The sequence below is a fragment of the Typopeltis vanoorti genome, chromosome 2 (assembly GCF_054136105.1).
Source record: "Typopeltis vanoorti isolate ZY-2024b chromosome 2, IOZ_Tvanoo_1.0, whole genome shotgun sequence".
In the NCBI taxonomy this organism is placed as follows: domain Eukaryota; kingdom Metazoa; phylum Arthropoda; class Arachnida; order Uropygi; family Thelyphonidae; genus Typopeltis; species Typopeltis vanoorti.
In genome coordinates, this window is record NC_143550.1 from 28,689,294 (window position 1) to 28,712,346 (window position 23,053).

Below are 23,053 nucleotides of genomic sequence, written 5' to 3' on the forward strand. Positions count from 1 at the left end.
CTAGGGATCTTGAAGTGTTAGTAGATAGGAAGTTCAAGTTCTTGGGCCATGTAGCAAAGATTGCATATACAACTCAAAAATAATTGCAATGCTGAAGCGAACTTTTACATGTAAAGATAAGGATGTCATTTTGCCTCTTTACAAGGCTTTGATGGGACCTCACTTGGACTATTGTGTGCAAGCCTAGTTTCCATTGTGATTCTGATATGATCTGAAGGGATCATGCAGGATTTTAGTTGATGAAATTGTTCATTTTATGTAGAGTGGGGAAGGACAAGAGGGCATCCTTGATAGCTTGGAATGAGTGCTGCTAAGAAGGAGCGAGGGCTAGATTTTTTTCTCATAGAGTGGTGTGTGATTGGAATGGATTGTTATTGGATGTTGTGTGTGTTCAAGCAGTGTGAATGAATTCAAGAATAAGTATGATAGATGGTGTGTATAGTATGTGGCCTCCCTTGATGAGTCCCTGACTCCTTGGAGGTCTCTTTTAATAATAATGATGATCATAATTTTTTCTTATTTTATTGTTAATCAAAAAATCAACTTTTTTTTTTTCATCTTTTTTCCCACTTGTTATCAGATGCTCATCATTTAGATCTTGGATCATATTTCTTTTATGTCTATGTTCACTTATTCCAATTATATCCCATTTAATACCTTCCAGCTATGTATAGAATTCTTGCTGAAGGAAGAGTGGTTTCTTTGCATGGAGGGTGGTTGAACTGTGGAATGCATTGCCTGATAGAGTGGTGAGAGCACAGATGATCAATGATTTCAAGGAGTGGTATGATTGACTTTGTTTTCTAGGATGAGTCTCCCACGATTAGTCTTGTGACTTCATGAAAGGAAGCCTGTATCATAATAATAATATAAATCTGGATGGATGGGTGTTCCATATTTAGATATGGATTATCCATCCATCTTCTTATATGGAAGAAAAAAGAAAAAAAATGATGTTTCATAAATATTTATACAGTGCCTATATAGTCATGATAAATTCAATTATGCTAGGTCACAGCAGAATGATTTATAGGATCATTTCTACCACTAATCAACTAGAACTTTTCTAGGCCTTTTTTCAACCATTTCCAAATTGGCCAAAAAGCCTTTGTAGAAAAGTAGGTCCCCCCCTGCCACACACACACGCGCACTTCAAATACAGAACCACAGACACTGACAAAATGCTGACTTTTAATCATGCAGCTCACCAAAATTGACCAAAGCATGTGCACATGCATACAAATAAATATTAAGTTTAAAAACATTTCCTCTAGCACAGTGTAGAAATACATTCAAATTCAGCTGTGAGAGGTAGAGATAGATGGCCTACTAATTTTCATAGTTAGGGCTGAAAGAGTACAGTGTTGTCTATGCTCTTCATGGGAAAAGACATCAGAGAATTGGTTTAAATATTTAAACAACAGGCATCTACTTCTGACATTAGGTAACTTTGTTTTTAGTTGTGGACTAGGACTTTTTCCTAGACATTTTTTCAGCTAATTTTCAAATTAAGTTGATCTTTTGCACAGTTATGTGGGATTTTCCTCCCACTCCCACAAGAAAATGAGGTTCTTGACCCAGAACTTTACAAAATCCACACACATGAGTACATGAAAATAAATATTAGGAACATTGCCTCTAACATGTTGTTAAAATGCACTCAGTTTGGGCTAAAAGCAGCATTGTAGCATTTTATAAATTAATTCATATAATGTGGTTATATTTTATAAATATCTGACATAAAATGCACAATTTTTGGATAATGATATGATGCATCATTATATAAACTAATATCCGTGTTTCTTGATCTTACAGAGATCATGCAGAAAAAGCTATGGAGATCATGCACCACCTTTTACCTGCTAATCATCTACTGCTTGCATCATCCAAAAGAGTAAAAGGTAGAGCTCATAAAACTTGTTTATTTGTATATATCAAATTTTCTGTAGTATACAAATTAGATATAAAAATTAGCTAATTGGTGCTGCTGACTGGACATTTGTGGGTATGTGTAGGAATGACTTATTGAGCTGATAACTTTTTTTTTTAAATATGAACAGAACTCATATAGTTTCCTAGAAATTCCATTGCTTCCATACTTGAAGGTATTAGCAAAGTCTTATATATAACCTATGAATTGTATTTTCTGTCTGGACTGTTGCTGTGAGAATTAAATTCTCATTTGTAGACAACCATTAATTTCATAGCAGAAACAGGTACTGGAAAGCGAGTTTACATGTTGTAATTATGCTTTACTGTATGTACCATACATATTTAGCAATAAACAGATTATAAATAGCTTTCATGATTTCACCTTTCTCTTAATGTGTAAGGTTGATTGGCCTCTTATAATCAAGTAATTTATCTTCATATATATCTAATGATTGATATGATAGAGCAGCTTATCCTATCCATGCTCTGCTTTGTCCATCAGATACAAGTATTTTCTGGCCAATTTGTCTCTCTTTTTTAATATGAAAAACCGGAGCTTTTGAGATGAAAATTGCCACCATCATTAAGTCTTTGCATTATAGAATTTCCAGTCAAAGGGCATTCCCAGTACTAACTATGCTACAGATGCTTGGAATCAAAAGATTTTTATTTTTAATTGAAAACTTTAAAAAAAAAAAAGTGCATGGCCAATGTGACTTACAGTTGTAGAGACCTTCATCATGAGAATTGCCTCATTACTCTTCAGGAATTAGAAAACACAAAACTATGGATGAGAATTGCACTCTGCCTCTCATTATAGGCTTTTTTTTTTTAAGATTTTGTTCACTGGATTTCTGTTTTGAACTTTTCAGTAGCTAGGCAGAAAAACACTATATAGTTCAACAGATACCTATAGTTTTCCATATTGAAACCTATAACCACTCACAAGATCACAATGGAGTGTATGATTGGAAGCAGGAAGTGTTAGGGATGCCAGTGAGAGAAGGTTAAATGAGCTATTTGGAGTATCATGCATGGAGATTTGATGATTTGAGATGTGCAAAGGAGTGTTTGCTAGATGAAACAATAGTGTGACAATAAAAAGAGGTGGAATTGTAGAGAAGATGCCAGTAATAGCTAGTACGAATGACCTGAGAGATAGCATGAATCGTTGAGTGAGAAATTGGAGAGATTGTGTTGCTACAGTATGATGATGTGGATTGGATGAGAAGAGCAGTGATAACGAATAATGTTTTGTGTTTCTGGAATATATGGATGCACAAAGTATATTTGAGGATATAAAAGAGCTCTGTGCAAGAGATGGATTACCTTTGAATGCAGAGGGACACAGGCATTTGGAGTGACTTTTCTGCACAAGTAAGTGTGTCAGGGCAGGGAGACTAGAATTGCATGGGTGGAATGTAGCAGGGATGGCCTCATATGTAATTAGTGGCTTGAGAAATGAAATGTACACTATATTACAGAGTCAAGTGGAGTATGACAGGAGTAATAATGGCTATAAGAATACTGATGGTGTACTGGTTTTTTGATAGACAAAATATTAATAGCATTAGGAATAAAGGGAATGAGTTTGTGGTATTGATTGAATCAGTCTCTCCAAAGATTGTTGGTATTAGTTAAACTTAGTTAACTGAAGAGGATGTTCTAATAGGGATAGAAATCAAAGGGCATAGTGTATTTTGGCAGAATAGGAAAGCTCAACATGGTGATGAAGTATTACTCATAAGAGATGAACTATGCCTTCTTGGGGTAGAGAATCACAGTGGAAATAACTTTCATTGGTTTTTGAGTATATGGTGTGAGATAATATTTATAAGAGAAGATATTTAGTGGGATGTTGGTGATGAACAGGAGATCTTTAGGCAGATTAGTTTGGCAAGCGCAAAGCGGGTGATTATGAGGAACTTCAACTATAGCAGCATAAAGCAGACTAGGCAGCAAGCAGTATTAAGGAAACTGAATTTCTAGATTTCTTGAGAGACAACTATCTTCGGCAGTATGTGGTAGAGGGGACATAAAAGGATCAAGAGTTTTGGATTTGATCCTACCATCAGGGAATCTAATTGCAACTGAGATTGTGATTGTATTTGCCACTCTCATGAAACTCCCCATTTGAGTGACCATCTTGTCCTGACTTGTAGGATGAATAGGTATGTAGAAGTAATTTATGTGAAATTATAAGGCAGACAACTATCATAGATTTAGAAACCAGCTTGCAGAAGTGCAGTGGATGAAAGAATTTGAAGGAAGTTCAGTAGTGCATGGGAGATACTTAAGAAAGCATCCTATAACACCTTTTAGAAGTTTATAAAACTATGATATCAACCCTCTTTCTCCTCTTTATTAGTATTCTGCATCCCACAATTCCACATACTCTTAGTCTGGCCTCAAAAGCTACATTTTGTAATCCTGGTCTTGCATCCTTTTCAAAGCTTCTTATCCCCTTGGAATCCAAGAGACCAAATCCCACATTGTACTTCAGTTATAATAAACAATGACAATGATAAGGAAGTCATTTTCACTCTTGATTTCTGTAATGCAGATATCCTCTGTTGTGTTTGCAACTTTTGCTATTTAACCTTTGAACTTCAAATTCCTATCCACGGTAACTCCAGGATCCCTAGCCTTATTAGTTTCTAAAAGCATAATTCCACCAGTATGATAAACCATTAGTAATCTCGGTCATGCCAAATTGCATAGCTTTACACTAATTAACACTGAATTGAACTGAGCCATTATCATTTGCCCACAGTTACACTCTTTTCTAATCATCTTGTAAATGTTGTATATCAGTAGCATTCCTGATTTCCCCTGCCTATCTTTGCATCATCAGTAAACAGTTGAGCATCTCCTGTCAAGTTCTTCCCAATAACTGTAATGTATAGATATACAGACTGATCAAAATTAAAGTATTCTTGTTCAGGTCTTTGTGAAGCACCATCCAGTGATCCAAATGCTGTGAAACCTTGCATTGTGTGACATGCAGAAGTGATATCTGAGGTGGTGGGGGTAGTTCTGAAATTCACCACCAGGGACGTTCTAAACACCAGATGCATGGAATTTGTATATCATACATCTCTGCAGTTGCCAGGAGGATTTAAAAAGATGGACACAGGAATTTTCCCTTCGTTCTGGTTGTTAATACCATCCACATTGATGAGGATGGTATTAACAACCAGAATTTTCCTACAGCATGCTTTACTCGTGTACTACCTAAACATTTGCAGTGGCATTGCTGCATTCCACGAATTTCGACCCCTGAACAAATGTTGACGAGATCTACAGTCTCCATGAGCTCTGTGCTGAATGATTAGTTGTTTTGAAGAAACAGGATCATTGGGAGTTAGACACGGCAGTGGTTGCAAACCAATCGGTTCTTGACAAGTGAATGAAGTTGCTACTGCCATTGTGGGGCAGGCCATGAATTGGTTCCTGCAGTGCAAATGCTGTATCAAACACATGGATGTACCTTATAAAATTGTCTGGAAAATTCTGTGGAAGACTCTACATTTCTACCTATTCAAAATAATCCTTCTACATTCCTTACTCGAGTGGAGTTGGACACTGCATGGTCCTAGATGATTTTGTGGGGAGATGAAGCTCACTTCACCTGAATGGAACTGTGAATATCCACAATTTGCTGGGTATGAGCTATGCAAAATCTACATGCAGTCTAATAAATCCCTTTGTATTCACCCAAAGTTACTCTCTAGTCCAGATTTTCAGTTACTGCCAAGAAGTATCACAATATGATAACCTACTTGCTAAAGTTCCACATTCATTTCATATGCAGCCTAGTTGGCCGAGTGGACAGCGCATCCGCTCTCCAACCAAAAGGCTGCGGGTTTGAATCCTGTCGTGGGCATGGATGTTTGTGATTGTCTGTTGGAAATGCCAGTGGTGGTTGCCAGTAGATGCGTTGGTGTAGTTGCGGTCAGTTGGTGATTGAATGGTGCAGACGGAGTTGTAGAGTTGAGTGTCCTCCCTCGATGAGTCCTTGGACTCCCTGGAGGTGTCAAATAATAATATTTATTCTTTGAATTCTAGAGATACATTCCAATACTGTACTACTTAAACAACTTTTCAATACTTCCTATGCACTGTTGATTTTCTTGTCATTAACTAATATCATGGGCTGAACATAGTATTCTCCTGAGTTCGTCATAATTTCCAGCTTTGTAATTCAGCATATAACTTATCCTATTTGAAATATCCATATATTTAGCTGCTTCCTGGATCAATACATTATGATCATTTTCACCAATTGGAAGCAAAACATTGAGTCCTCTCCTTCTGATGCTGTGGTCAAATTTGACACTTTGACCTCAAGTTCTATATTTCACATACTACTTGAGGAAGTTATCTCGCAACGGCTCAGTAAATTCTCTTTCATTCTTATCATGCATTTTCTCTGGTATCCGATGAATATGTAGATAATTCAAGTCACCTATGATGATGATTACTTGTTTATCACCCATCAGGATAATTCAGCACTGCAGTTCATGTTCCCCAGCAACTGAACCACCAGGTTTGTAGCAAAACCCCAACCTGTATTTCATCCTGTTAGTCTTCACTTCATAGCAGATAGCCTCAGTCTCATGCTACTTAGAACATTATTACTATTATTGCTTTCATTCATCTACCCTAACTGGACTCAAATCATCTGATAACATTTATAGCATTCCCTACTTAGTCCTTTCTAAAAATGCTACCCTTTAACTTTTACCTCCTACCTTTTTTGTACTCTTGCATCTGCAACCTGCTCGGTATAGTTCAACACCTTTCTCTTTCCACACATGCACACACTCAGTCTCAAATTCAAGGGTGATCCATTCCTTCACCAGATTCAGTGCTCAGTGGCATTCATATCATTACCACATTGCATACCTTAGTTGAAGTTACATCATTCTTCTCATGATGAATTAGGTCTCACCCCAATAAATACAAATCAAATCAGATACAAGCAAATCATATTTAAAGTTTTATTATAGTAATAAATTATATTGTCCTAATGACTTGTTTCAAAATAGTGGATATAGTAAATTTATTATAAGAAGTTTTGATTATCTCACATCCTGTTATTCTGCTCATTTACCTGAAGAAAGAAAATATTTTAGTTGTTGGCAATTAAATACCAGTCTTGCTAATCCTTTAACCCTCTCATGCATTAAATTTTATATTCATTTATAAAAAATTATAATGATGATACAGTACCATTTAATCTTACAATATTACCATGAATTCATTAATTTTGCTAAATTTGTGCCCTGTATATGTTAAAAATGATGTCCTCATCTGAGGACATCATTTTTATGTGTCCTCATATGACGCCCTTATGCATGAGAGGGTTAATCTTGTTTTTAGTAATCACTTGGGATAAAAAGTTGGGAGAAAGCATTCAAAGTTTCATGCAAAATATGCATTGTGAAACCTATTGATATGTCAGGTATTTTATTAATAAGAATCATCATCATCATCAAATTCCTGCCATGTACCCTCAAGGGGTGTACAGGATATAATAGTACTACATGAAAAATTTACGTCATTACTAACTTCCTATCTACAATACCTCCAAATCAGTCTGTTACTTGTCAAGACTCCAACATTACCAGATCTTATATTTCTATCGTCTAAGGCACTTAGTATCGTATCAATCACCTATATCTTGGTCTTCCTCTGGGTCGTTTTCCTGCCAACCTGGCAGAGAACACTTGTTTTGCTAATCTTTCTTCGCCCATTCTGTTTAAGTGACCATACCATCTGAGATTATCTCTGCTAACGCATTCCTAGATGCTGACAATGTCAAGATCTTTCCTATAATCCTCATTTTTAATATGATATTGCCATCGATGCCATCTCTTCATGCCTCTAATCTTTCTTAGGACTCTCATATCTGAAGTCTTTAGTCCTTGGTCAAGTGTTTTATTTCTGACCCATCTCTCAAATCCATAAGTTAAAACTGGTTTGAATACTGTCTTGTATACAGCTAATTTAGTGTTCCAACTAATTTATCTCTTATTCCATATGAATTTATTCAATTGACTTCCCACCATACCAGCTTTGTTGATTCTGTTGTCTATTTCCATATTTAATTTACCATCTTCACTAAAAATCGTGCCTAAATAGCTGAAATGTTTTACTTGTTCCACAGGTTCTCCATTCACAACACAGTTGACATTTTCAATGATTCTGCCTATTTTCATTGTCTTTGTCTTTTTATTGCTGACCTTCATACTATATCTATTACAACAGTTATTCAATTTAGTCAGAGAATCTTGCAGACTTGTAGCAGATTTATTTAGAAGTATAACATCATCTGCATAAAGCAAAGAGCTGACATTAATATCTCCAATTTTGATATCATGTTTAATACCACTTTCCTTCATAATGTGATCCATATAGATAATGAATAACAGAGGGGATAATGTACATCCTTGTCTCACACCCAGATTTAACATTAAACCATCTTCCTGTACTTCCTTCAATTCTAACTGCTTACTTAAGTATTGCTTGATATAATGCCCCGTTGACACCATATAACTGTAGTGTATTGAATAGCTTTTCAATCGACAAAACTTAAATACAGATCTTTGTTATATTCCCATGATTTCTCAACTGTCGTAAAGTGAAGATCTGATCCTGACAGCCTCTGTTTGACCTGAATCCAGCTTCTTCACCAAGCTTTTCTTCCACAAGTCTTCTCAACCGTTTCTCAAGTACACTTGCATATATCTTACCAGGAACACTCAATAGGGATATACCTCTGTAATTCTCACATTCAGTTTTATTTCCCTTTTTATATATGGGTACTATGAGAGCTATACTCCAATCATCGGGAATTCGTCCCTCTTTTCTGAACTATGCAGTGCAGCCACTGTAAGACTTTTATACCACCATACTTCAGCATTTCTGGTTGAATATCATCTACTCCTGCTGCCTTTCCACATTTCAAGCCTTTGATGGCTTTTTCTATCAAAGGCTTGAAAGTAGAAAAGCTTTTCTACTTCAAGTATGGATGTGTATTCCTGACTGCATGCCTGGTCAGTGTTTTTTATCACTGTGCTGTCATCACTGCTTGTTTCATTTAGCAAATTTTCAAAGTAATTACTCCATACTTCCAGGATATCTTTTTCTCCCGTTTTCATTTCACCTTTATCATCTCTAACTCCTTTTACAGAACTCTTTCCTTCATTCCTAAGCTTCTTCAACAACCTCCAGAATTTTTTGCCACCTTCTTGATATTTAATTTCTATGTTCTTGCCAAACTCCTCCCATGACTTTTGTTTAGCTAGTTTTACACACTGTTTAGCTTTCTTACATTTGTCTCTGTATTCTCTAAGAGCACAAGCTGACTTATTTGCCAGGAATTTTTGATATGCTTTCTTCATTTCCTTCACTGTCTCTTTAACTTCCTGTGTCCACCATGGAGTTCTAATTTTTCTATCCTTGCAGACAACTTCACCACATGCCTTTCTAGCTGAATCAATCAGATTTTTCTTCAAGGCTTGCCACTGAATCTCAAAGGTTTAGTTCCTGTTCTCAAACTCTTTCATTTTTCCTTCAATAATCTTTGTGTATTTTAGTCTACGGTTGACATCTGAGAGCTGCTCAACTTTTATTCGCTTTAAAACTTTCTTACATGTCATTCTTTTCAATATGAAATTCAATTTTATTCAATTTCAATTCTAATTCAATATTAATAAGAAATATATATATAAAATGTCAATTTACTGATTTTGAATGTTTATTGGTAAATGAAATCAAAGAAAGTATTTATTTTATAAAAGTAAAATGGCTGTGGCTGTAAAGAAAATAAAATGGAAACTGTACCCCTCAGTTTAAAATTTCCATTCACCACCAATTTATAAAATCATTTTAATTTCAATTAAATGATAATTAGAATAAACATGCAGTTTTTTCCCCGAGGAGTTCCTTCCCCCCCCCCACCTCCCAACTTTTCCAAAACTAACTTTTTTTTGCATAAAATACGCCTGATTTATGTATTCATAATATTTTTGAAAGCAAATAATGTTTCTCGTGATTTTGAATAAGATAACATGACTTTGTGAGATTTTCTGTACTACTAAGACAATTTAGTAATGCAATGTTTTACAAAGTTCTTTATCTGGTCTTTCCACAGATCTGCACTTATTATCACCAATAGGCTTTCATGGAGTCGAAGACTCATCATGAGAAGTCCTCATAGTACTTTTTTACTTCAGTTAAAAAAAAAAAAAGCACTATAAAGATTTATAAGTAATTTTTTTTTTTACTTGCTGATGGTGCGATAAAGCAAATACCATATATAATGATGTTAATCTTTTTTTTTAAATTTTATTTCATTATTATTTTTTGTATTCTGTCACAACCAGCATTTGTTCCTTTTAGTTGGAAACAACTGGGTTTGATTTCTGTATAACTCTTGTCGAGATTCTTTGAATCTTTGTAAGAGTTTTTCAGCTGAAGGTGGGTTAAGTTAGTTAATTTCATACAGAAGTAGTTCGGTTTTTCATCAATTTTCATTAATAAGCCTAATACAGTAGTATTAGGATTATTAATTAGTACTAGGTTTAATACTACTGCACTGCCGATTCTTTTATCATTTATATTTGTGCTTTGTTGAAGATTGCAAACTTGTAAGAGATAGAAAATTACTTATTCTTTTACATAAGTAATCCATTCTAAAACACGTTTATCATTGTCAACTGATATGTCAGTAAATAGTAGATTATCCTTGGATGTGTTGACAGTACTGAAGATTTATATTCTTGAATTCAAGAATAATTATATTCTTGTTTTCATTCACGTTTCATCCTAATCTATGTAAATAATAAAAGTTTATTCATATCTTTAGTTACTTGTATAATGAGAGCAGCTAAAGTCAGTGCAAATCATTTTGGATATTTATTCTGTAATGTAGAACTTTTTTTCCCCCTAGGATGTTCACCTTGTTACTTGTTACTAGTCATTCCATAACAGGCAGTAAGGTGCATCAGTGGAGACAACTTTTGGCTTTGAGGTCTAACACATGTAAAGCTATGCTATAGATACTGGTTGACAGCAGAAGTAATGTTTCTTATGCACAAGTAGCAAAATGGTGTATTGTTAAAGCAAGCGCTTTCATTAATACATGCAGTTTGTCACAAAAATAGTTGCTGTTCTTATGGGAATGGATAAAAACGAGAACATAATTTCTTGTCAAGTGCTTGCTACAACTATTTGAAATCCAGAACTTTAAATGGAACGTTTTCCTAGAAAAAGTGATCAGTGCAATGATGAGGAGTAATTTTCTACATGGCAGATAATGTGAAAGCCAGAATAGACCTGCCACGACTTTGCTATTATTTTTTAACTACTGAAAAGTAATACTAGTAAAACCTGGTATGTCCCAAATATATGTCATTTTTTTACTGTATATTTGACATACCTAAATGCTTTTTTTTTTTTTTGTTTTTGAATCTCCTAAAAAAAACAGTAAACAGTATTCTCATCACCGCGGGTTAGTTACTATTAAATATCATTGAGTAAAATTTGTTAAAGTACTGATTAGTCAGTCGAAATCAAGGAGAGAGAGAGAGGTGAAATAATGGGTTTTATGGTTAGCTCAGTGTCTGCGACAGATGGGAATATAGCGTAGCGGCAGCTATCCTAACAAGTGCCACATGCGACCCTCTAACAAAAGTGAAGTGGTATTGGTATTATAACATCAAGCTTGCATCTACAGATTACTCTCTTAATTTGGTTCTGATTTGAAAAATCCTTCAAGTATGTCATATTTGGAAAATAAATTAACAAATCAATTTATTTTCAGGGGCTCACTTTAGTGAGTACAAGCATGGCAAACCTGAGGTACCTGATGCTGGACCATGCCATACTTGATGTAATACACATCTGTTATATTATCTATAGACTGGTCCCTCCTCTTCCTCCCTTGCTTCTTTCTTTCTTCTCTTCTTGCTCCTTCCCCCGAATGCTATTAGAGTATTCGAGGGGAATCTTTCCTATTTTGCTGTGTCGTTTTGTCTTGTGCTAACAGGACATTATCAAACACTAACATGATCAGGCCATCAAAAAATGTTCATACTGCATCATCCGTCGCACGGGTTACCAAGGGACACGTTTGGGTTTTAGGCAGAGGGACCCCATTTGAAAAATATGTTACAGTCTCCCTTAGACACCACTCCTCAGCACTCTGCTAGAGGAAACTCCATCAATGAGCCCACTACCTGTTTGGGGAGGTGTTTAGGGGCAGCGCAAAGAAATGGTTCTGCAAAAGGACAGAAATGGCAACGACAATGGCACCAGACTATGGCTTTAGGCAACTGGAACATCTTCTCTCTGAGGGAAGGAGTTGGAACTGGTCGAGGAAGCCAAGCGCTACCGGCTAGACTTAGTTGGGCTTTCTTCGACCAAGAGGAGAGGCTCTGGATAAGGGGTGGAATCTCTACTACTCTGGTGTGAGCCTGACAATGTCTGCTCAGGCAGGTGTGGGGTACTCACAAGCGCCCCAGCTGTCAGACCGTGTTGCTTAGTGGATCCCATTGGGGGGGACGGGTATGTGTGTTAAGGCTTCAGATGAAAAACCATGATTTGGCTGTGGTGCAAGCCTATGCACCTAATCTGGAGGTCAGAATACTCTGCCTTCCTAGAGGAAGTGGATGCTGCTTTTGACAGGGTGGCAGACATTGAATCAGTCCTGCTAATGGGTGACTTCAATGCACATTTTGGAACAGATGACCTGACATGGAGGGGGGGGTGGTTGGAAGGTACAACACCCCTGACCTTAACGCGAATGGGTTGAAATTATTGGACTTCTGCCGTACTAACAGCTTGTCCATAATGAATACCTTCTTCCAGCACCAAGAAGTCCTTAAGTATACCTGGTACAGGGATACACTAGAACAAAGGTCACTGATTGACTTCTTTATAGTCTCAGCAGACCTATTTTCCTCAGTGTTGGACATTCGTGTGAGAAGAGGGACAAAAACTGTCAACTGACCACCACCTTGTTGTGTGCACTCTACGGCTTCAGAAACCAGATGCTACCATAAACGCTAGTAGGCCTAAGCAGCTGTACAGCGTGAAATGAGAGACATTGGAAAATGAGACCGTGAGGAAGAATTTTGCAGATGACATTTCCTCCAGGTTCAAAGAGATTCCCAAGCATACTGCAGATGTTGAGGAGGAGTGGAAGCTGTTCAGAACAGCTGTCACTGCCTCTGCACTCTCATGCTGTGGCAGAAAGCGGCTCAGTGTGGCAACGGGCAGTGAGAAAAGGACACCTTGGTGGAACCAAGAAGTCCAAAAAACTGTCCGGGCAAAAAAGGAGTCCTACCTAACATGGCTTAGGGTCAGGTCACCTGAGATGCATTTGCAGTATGCTGAGGCAGTAAAGAGAGCAAAGCAGAAGGCTTGGAAATCCTTTGGAGAAAGATTAGGCTCATCCTATACAAATGCAAACAAAGTATTCTGGCAGAACATCCGCCACCTTCGAGGGAGGAAATCGTGCACAGCAAGGGCAATTAAGGCCTCTGATGGTGCACTTTTAACATCCCATAAGGATATCCTCCACAGATGGAGGGAATACTTGGAGAGCCTTCTTAACCCCGGTGGCCCAGCAGTTGTGGACATCCAAGAGGTGCAGATCGGGACAATGACTAGTCTCACAGCAGGAGAGGTCCATTTAGCAGTAAAATTGCTAAAATCAGGCAAGGCTGCTGGCGATGATGAAATTCAGCCCGAAATGCTAAAAGCCTTAAATCGAGACGGTGTTCTCTGGCTGACTCGAGTGTGTCAGGCTGCTTGGATATCTGGGCGAGCACCAAAGCAATGGCAGACAGGCATAATAATACCAGTCTTTAAGAAGGGAGACCAGAGAGATTGCAGTAACTATCATGGCATCTCTCTGCTCAGCCTGCCTGAGAAAGTGTATGCTAAGTGCTTGGAAAGACTGCAGGAGCATAGTTGAGTCAAAATTCCAGGAAGAACAATGTGGCTTTTGTCCTGGTAGAAGCACAACTGACCAAATCTTCACTTTAAGGCAAGTCTTTGAGAAATCTTGGGAATATGCCAAGAATGTCTATACATGTTTTGTGGACTTGGAGAAGGCATATGACTGGGTTCCTTGGGATAAGCTTTGGCAAGTGGTACAGGAGTATGGAGTGGATGGCCAGCTATTAGCTGCCATCAAGTCCCTGTATGAATGCCCAGAGTTTTATGTCAGGGTAAACAGCACAAAGTCTGAACCATTCACAGTCTCCATTGGCCTCCTTGGCAGAGGCCAACAGAGACTGTGAAAGGTTCTGTCACCCCTCCTTTTCATAATATTTATGGATTGGATTGATAGGCACAGCCGAGGCAGAGTGTGTCAGAATTGGAAAATGTAGCATTGGACGTCTGCTTTTTGCAGATGATCTAGTTCTGCTTAGCTCTTCCACAGATGACCTCCAGCAGACCCTGGATAGGTTTGTAGCTGTTTGTGCAGATGCTGTAATGAAGATCAGTCTGGCCAAAACTGAAACATTTGTGGTCTCAAGACAATCATCCCAGTGCACTCTACATGTAAGTGGAGTCCCAATGAGGCAGGTGGAGAAGTTTAAATACCTTGGTCCATATTCATGAATGATGGGACGTAGAGCTAGCTACTCGAATTGGCTTAGCAAGCTCAATACTGCTGGAGCTTGGCCGTTTGGTAGTATTGAAGCGGGAGTTAAGCCAGAAGGCAAAGCTGGCTGTCTTTAATACAGTCTATGTCCCCATCCTCACCTATGGTCATGAGAGTTGGGTAATGACCGAAAGAATGCAGACACAAATCCAAGCGGCTGAAATGAGGTTCCTTCGAGGGATTACGTGGCTAACAAGACTCGACAGAGTCAGAGGCTCTGCAATTCGGGAAACCCTCAATACTCAACCGCTGCTTCTCCATGTTGAGAGATCACAGTTACGTTGGTATGGGCACCTGGTCAGAATGCCACAAGAGAGGGCCTCAGCAGGCCCTTTTTGCCAAGCCAGAGGGTGGAAGGCCAAGGACTCGCTGGATAGATTATATCCAAAAACTTGGGTGGACACGTTTGGGAATCCCACCAGAACACTTGAGCTTGGTGGCAGAGGATCGTGACCATTGGAAGTTCCTCTTGCAGCTGTTGCCCCCACAATCCAATTAGGAAAGGTGGGCCTTGAAGATGTATGTATGTATTAACAAAAGATGGCGAGAGATTACCAAAGTTTTACTTCCAGAAATCTCACATGACATGGGAATTCACTGCTTATCCGTGGATTGGCGACCACCTATTATCAGACTGCCGGTTATCTGATAGGTCCAACTGTCATACGGATGTGAAATTGGGATGTAAGACTATTGTCTTACATCCCAATTTTACATCCGTATCTAGGTTAGTTCCTAAACTTATAGAGTACTATGGTTTAATTTGGTAACCTTCGATATTACTTAGTTTTGCATTTTATTCATCCGGGGTGCAATGATTGCAAACGCTACAATCTTTTGTTTACTAAGTTTATTTTGATGCTGCGGTGGCTGTAGAAGTTGATACATTGACCTTTTTTTTGTGTGTCTCCAGATTTAATGTTCAGTACACGAAATTTCAAGCCATCTATTCGTTATGTTATCTGAAAGTTATACTGATGTATCGCCAAATAGCGGAAGAAAAAGGAAACGTGTAATGCTGTCTGTCGAACAGAGAATGGAAATTATTAATCTTCTTGAGCAAGGTGTGCCCAAATCCCAAATTTGCAAAGAATATAATATTGGAAAGACAATGGTGATGAGTATTTTGGGAAAGTAAGGACTGTCTTTTAAAATGTTTTGCCAGCGCCGAATCTTCTAAAGCTATGAGTGAATGAAAAACACTGAGTAAATCTAGAATACAGATTATTGATGATGTGGTTTGGGAATGGTACAAGCGAGAACGGGGAAAAGGGAAATCAGTTCTTGGTCGGATGATCATTAAAAAAGCGAAAGACTTCCACGAGAAAATGAACATAAGTACTGAATGTTGTTATAGTGGTGGATGGTTAAGGAGCTTTAAAAAGCGACATGGCATTGTTATCATGAATGGGGAAAAACAATCTGATGTGAATGGGGCAGAGGAATACATTGAAACATTTCAAAAACTTGTGGAAGGAAAACAGTTATCCTCTGAACAAATTTTTAATGTCGATGAAACTGCTTTGTTCTGGCGAATGCTACCTACCTCTGCTTTGAATTGTGATAATCAGAGCATAACTGAAAACACACTGAGCAAGGAAAGGTTCACTGTACTGTGCTGTGCCAGTGCTGCTGGTACTTATAAGTGCAAACTCTTAGTAATTGGAGAAAGTGTTTATGTGACAACAACATTTAATGGGGAAGATGGTAATGCAAGTAATACTATTGAGGGATTTCTTCCTGTTATTTATAAAACTCAGAGAGGTGCATGGATGACTAAATCTTTACTTCAAGAGTGGTTTAATTGCCATTTTGTCCCAGAAGTGAAGACACACTATAAAAATATTGGCCTGCCTGAAAACAGTAAAGTGGTTTTACTCTTGGATAATGGAAAACCTTGTAAATGGTCATATTTTTGCTGCTAGTTTACCTCCTAATATTACTTCCAAAATCCAGCCAATGGATCAGGGAATAACTCAGAATCTCAAATATTATTACAGGGAGGAAGTTTTGAAAAGGCCCTGTAATCACAGTGAATCACTTGAGGAATTTAGTGCAAATTTTACAATAAAAACAGCAATAAGGTTTATAGCAAAATTATGGACAAAGATAAAACAATCAATCTTGAAGTGGGCTTGGAAACAACTTTGGCCCACTTTTGTAATGTTTGATTCTAGTGATGATGAGGAGGATTTTGAAGGTCTCGAGATAAAAAAAAACTACTGAGAAAGAGAAAGTAAGACATGCGCTTCTTGACTATATTAAGGATATAACAATCCCAGAGATGAGAGCGATGCTGAGATCTGACACTGTTGAAAAGCTAATTGATGACTGGATAAAGTGTGATGAAACCACTACTACTGCTCAAAACATGACTGATATGGATTTGATTAAATGGTGATGAATACTAATCCACTGATGAAAGAAGGAAATAGCAGGAAACAGGAAATTGAAAGTGAACCTAAAATAAATATCAATCCAACACTTGAGAGCAAGGAAAAAGTCAGTGGAAATAGTGGAAAACAAGAAATGAAAGGCAAACTTAAAGTGAACACTGATCCAACCCTACAAAGTTGGATGGGAAAAGGTAATGAAGAACAAGAAAAGGAAGGAGAGCCTGGAGTAAACACAGAGCCAATCCTAGAAAGATGGGAAGAAGGCAGTGGAGAACAAGAAAGGAAAGATGAATCTAACGTAAACACTGATCCAATACCAGAGAGCCATGAAGCTGCAGGAGACAGTAGACAACATGAAATGGTGGGTGATCCTAACATAAACACTGAACCTACACTAGATATTTAGGAAATTGGAGGCGTTAGTGAACAGGAAATGGAAGATAAATATAGTGTAAGCATTGATTCAATATGCCAGAAAACTGAAGGTAATGAACAGGAAATGGAAAATGAGCATAAAGTAAACACTGATTCAATATGCCAAGAAGTTGAAGGAGGTAGTGGAGAACAAGAAATAGAAGATAAACCTAACATCAACGCTGATCCAACATTAGAGAGCCAAGAAGGAGATACTGAAGAACAAGAAATGAGAAGTGAACATAAAATAAGCTGGGAGGTAACCAAAGACGTTTTGAGAAACTCGTTAGTTTTCTTGAGACTAGAAATGAATTTAATTCTGAAGAGGTGATGAGTATGCAGAACTTATATTGTTATTTTCTGCAACGTAAAGGATCCCATTCAGAAGTTGCACATGAGGATGATAATTCAAAATCTACTCAAAATTCCTCACTGTCTCCAGCACCTATTGTAATTACACCACCAATCTCTGTTTCTGACACATCATCTGATCTTATACAACAATGGAAACTCGAAATAATGCTTCAAAACACTGACATTCCAGAGATGCAACCTGCAGTAAACAGAGGACAAGTGCAATTTCAGGAACTTACCAAAAAAGTTACTAATCTAAAATCCACCCAAGATTGCTTGACTCCTGATTCAACAAGCAACTTAAACTTTCACCAGCTCAAGCATCTGAACTGGAGTACATAACCATGCCATTGATATCTGTGCCTACACCAGCAGACCTAAAGCAGAAAAGTATAGTTACTCAAGAACTTTTAAAGAGTTATATTAATCAAAAATTCACTCAAGATTTCCTAGGCTATCTTCTTAGTCTATCAAGTAAACCAAGCTCTTTGCAATCTCCAGCACCTCTTAAAACTATGCTCTTGATCACTGAATTAGATTCATCATCTAATCCAAACAGATAAAAGAAACTCAGGATAGTGCTTCAGAATATCATCATCATCCTAGGAATCTAATTTGCAGTGAGCAGAGTACAAGTGCAACACCTCAGGAGCTTACTGAAGAGACTGGTGATCAAGAATCCATTCAAGCTTGTTCAGGTCAAAATTTGTCAAGTAACTAAGTGGATAAAAATCCTGTGTGTTATATAGGCAGTAAGTGAAACTCAAGATCGAGAACTACGATCTATGAGTTTCACGCCGAAAAAACTATCGGTGAAGAAATTTTTCGGCATGAAACTCATAGATCGTAGTTCTCGATCTTGAGTTTCACTTACTGGCTATATAACAACATAGGATTTTTATCCACTTAATTTCTATATTAAGTTGCCAGAAAACTACCGTTTGGCTTTTTATCTTAACTATTGTCAAGTAACTCTTCACTCTCTCCAGCTTCTGTCATAGCCATGTCATCAGTCTACACCAGAAACATCAGCTGATCCCAAACATGTACTTGAGACTGAAGATAGTACAAAAACACCAGTGTTCTAGAGATGTAACTTATATGAAGCCAAAAATGAGTACTACATCCCAAAAATTTACTGAAAAGGCTCCTTATCTGAAATCTTCTCAAGATTCCTTTCTTCAGAATCTCTTGTAACTGTGCCATCATTATCTGCAAATACCACATTAGCTGATCCTGAACAGATATTAGAAGCTGAGCATGATGTTTTGAAACATCAGCACCTTCGGGATACACCCTACAGTGATCACAGGACATGTACAAGACCTCAGGAAGTTGCTAAAAAGAGTGCTAATCCAGAATCTATTCCAAGTTCCTCAGCTTCTCTATCAAGTGACATGAATTCTTCAGTCCATCTCTTAACTGCACCATTAATCTCTGCATCTGACATATTGGCAGAGCTTGGTAATTCACAAGAAACTCAAAATAATGTTCCAAAACACCCATATCGTAGGAATCTAACTCACATTAAACAGACAGGTGCAATTGTTCAGGAACATTTTAAAAAATCTGCTAATCAAAAATTCACTTCTAATTCTTCAGTTCCTAGTCCATCAAGCAATTTGGACATTGATCCAGACTCTTCAAGTGACCCAGACTATCTTCCTAGTCCATCTGGTGATCGAGACTATAGTTCATCAAATGCCCTAGACAATCCTTCCAATCCATCATATGATCGAGACTATAGTTCATCAAGTGATCCAAACAATCCCTCTAGTTCATCAAATGATGTGGACTTTTCACTGTCTTCAGCATTTGTAACCAAACCATCAGTCTCTGCACAAGTACATTATCAAATTCAGACATGGTAGTGAAAATGCAAGATGCTGTTCCACAATTTAAAATCCAAGCTCACAGAAATGCAGTCTGTCATAAGCAAAGGACAAGTGCAGCATCTACGAGACGTTTGAAAAACATGGCTAATCCAAAACTAACTCAGAATTCCTCCATTGCTGACCCATCCAGTGACCCAAACTTTTTTCCATCTTTGACACCACCCATGACTGTGCAATCAATCTCTGCACCTGGCACATTAGCAGATCTCAAACAAGCATTGAAAACTGAAGATAATATTTCAAAACACAAACATTGTAGAAATACAACTTACAGTAAGCAGAAGACAAGTGTAACTTCACAGAAACTTGTAAAAAGAGTTGCTAGTCCAAAACCCACGCAAAATTCCTCAGTTTGTATCAATGATCCAAACCCTCTACTCTCCATCTCGTGTGCTGTCAGTCTGTTACGTGACATACTAGCTGATCAGACATTAGAAACTCAATATAATATTTAAAAATGCCAGTATCGTAAGAATGTAACCTCTGACAAGCAGAGAATAAGTGTGGCACCTCCGAAACTCTTGAAAAGAACCACTAAACCAAAATCCCAAGTATCTTCAGTTCCTGGCCCATCTTTAAACCCAGAATCTTTCTTGACTCCATCATCTCTTATACGAATTCGCATTCAAGATGGCCCTCCCAAATGTCAGTGTCTTACAGACACAACTCATGGTAAGCATCTGTGTAAAAAAAAAACAAAAACAAAAAAAAAACAAAAAAAAACGTATTTCTCAATATATTGTTGAATGAGTGAATTAGCATCCCACTGTGGTGTGAATATTTCTTCAGGTGGTAAGATGATTTTCATCCCTACTTTATTCTCCCCCCCCCCCCAAGTTCCTAGTGTAAAACCACCACCACCTGATTATTAAAGGCTTGAAGTGTCTTGAAAAAAAAAGTATTGTATCATGTTTGATTTCTAAAGCAGGATTATTTATTCCCCAAACTAATGTGCTATAGGTTTACAAACTTTAGTGGGTGGAATTAACCTATAAAGAATTACCCAGCCTCTCTCAGGTTCTGACAAAGTAGGATAATAGCTGACAACCTATATTTAGTTAAAACTTTTAGGTTAGTTATGCACAATTTTCATCCTAGTTTCACTTTTGCAGAACTATTCTTTTGAGGAACATTTTACAAAAAAAATCCATAAGTACCTGTAAGATTGTACTGTCTGTCCATCTGTATGTATATAACAATGCCAAATAGCTAGAAAGATTTTAATGAAATTTATTATTTGAGATGCTTGTTAAATTTGTTCAGCCATTCCCAATTTTGTCCAAAGTCAATATATCCAAAGGTTATATTGACTTCAATGGACACTTTGCATCCATATAATTATAGATGTATATACACATCCAGGCCAGTATGGTGGTTAATGCTGAAATGAGACAAGTAACATTTGCACTGATCTAAAAATTTGTTGATGGGATTTTTCTTGAAAGAAAGTCATAAGACTATCTACATACCGCCGATATATTTTGCCAGTTTATTACTGCCTTCATTTATTTTATGAATCGATTTTTAATAATATAATACATTTGGATTTTGCAGCATGAAATGCATAACCTGATTCGTCCATTCTTATCTATTATACATCTTTTTTTCATATTCTTGCAATATTCAATATTCCTAATATCTGCCTGATGTAACTCATTCTACATGTGCAGTAGATCCTATGCTCCAAATCGCCAGGAGTATAGGATCTACTACATATGCATAATTGTGCACAACTGATGCATAATTTGATTCATCATTAACACAGTGTCTTTCCTGAGGAGCTATACTGAGGAAGTAGGGGAGACGAGATCTGGGGTTGATGATCAATAGAAACCTGAAATTCAGGGAGCATATTGCAAAGGTGGTGAAGGTAACACAGAGGATTGCTGTAATACTGAGAAGGATGCTGACCTGCAGAGATAAGAGTTATTATTCCGTTGTATAAGACCCTGATCAGACCATACTCAGACTACTGTTCTCAAATTTCATCCCCAGGATTTGAAGGGGATAAATTAACTGTGGAAAGGGTACAGATGCAGATAATAGAGATGGTTTCAGGACTGTACAATGTTAGTTATGAGGATTGGCTGAGGGAATGTGGACTGCAGAGTCTGGTGGATAGAAGGAGAGATGATAGAATTGAGACTTAAACTCTTGAGAGGTGGTTACAGGGTTGACACTGGGGAGTTCTTTCGCTTGGTTGAACAGCGGGAAGGAGTGATGACAAGGGGCCATCCCTGGAAGTTATGAAAGGAAGTTGTAAGGAGTGGTTTCTTTGCATGGAGGATGGTTGAACCATGGAATGCATTGCCTGATAGAGTGGTAAGAGCGAGAACGGTCAATGAGTCTAAGAAGTGGTATGATAGACTTTGTGTTTCCTAGGAAGGACCTCCCGCGATGAGTCTTTTGACTCCATGGAGGCCTGAATAATAATAATAATAATAAATTTTCATGAAAATTCTGAAAAAAATATGAAACTGGTATATCATATTAAATTTGTAAAAATTTTTCACACCCAATGTGAAATGGATGTTATATAGTCAAACAAGTTCCTGCCTGTTGCATGAAATGACCCCATATGAACATGTTAAAATAATGAAATCCTTCATGCACAAGTTCACCTTATTAATTCCTCTTATAATATCTCTCATTTCTCCTGATAATTGTTACAAACAAAGAGTGGATTTTAGCAGGATTTAACCAGTAAGTTGATATATGTCCTACCAGATGGCATAGAACACATAGACAGACAGTCAGTTGTCACTCTAGTAGACATCTGGGGACAGCATGAATAGTTTGCTAGATGAATTCCTTTGGAACCGTATTGAGTGGAGTCTTTTTGGAATTTATTCAGGGTTGTATTATGGTGAGTGAGTTTGTTGTAATGATATTCTCTAGTGAGAGTTGACTGTATAAAAAAATTTTTTATTGAAGAAATTAACGATGTATTGTCCCACTTTTGACCATAATATTAAATTAATGAATCCTGGAAGACTACCAGCTTTCTGTTAAAAAGGTGGTAGTTTTTTCATTGTAGGGGTACTGATTCAATCATTTAAAGCAGATAGTATGTTACACTAATGAATCTCCTTGGCCATGCCCTAATTCTTTGTGTTCCATTTCATATTATTTTCAGGACTCTGTACTAGTTCCAGCATTGTTCTCTTCTAATCGTATGTTTATATTCATGTGATATGGAATGTTGTTATATTGGAAATTGTGAGTGATAGCACTATAAAATTGTCATAATATAGAGCAGGGCTGTCCAACCTTAGGTAATCCGAGGGCTGCAACACAACCTCGATAGCTGAATAAACAAACAACAGTAATCACACGCTCACGTTCCCTATGAGCGCCTGGAGGCACGTGCATTGGAA

The 23,053-nt window shown here is 37.5% G+C and overlaps 1 protein-coding gene across 1 annotated transcript in view; it reads left to right on the top strand.

Moving 5' to 3' along the window:
• The window catches only part of Pat1 (Protein interacting with APP tail-1), a 265,102-nt gene that overhangs the window by 196,774 nt on the left and 45,275 nt on the right, over window positions 1-23,053 (top strand). The window contains exon 11 of the mRNA XM_090404192.1: window positions 1,816-1,901. Coding sequence (XP_090260318.1) covers window positions 1,816-1,901 — 86 coding nt within the window. The remainder of the gene's footprint in view (window positions 1-1,815; window positions 1,902-23,053) is intronic.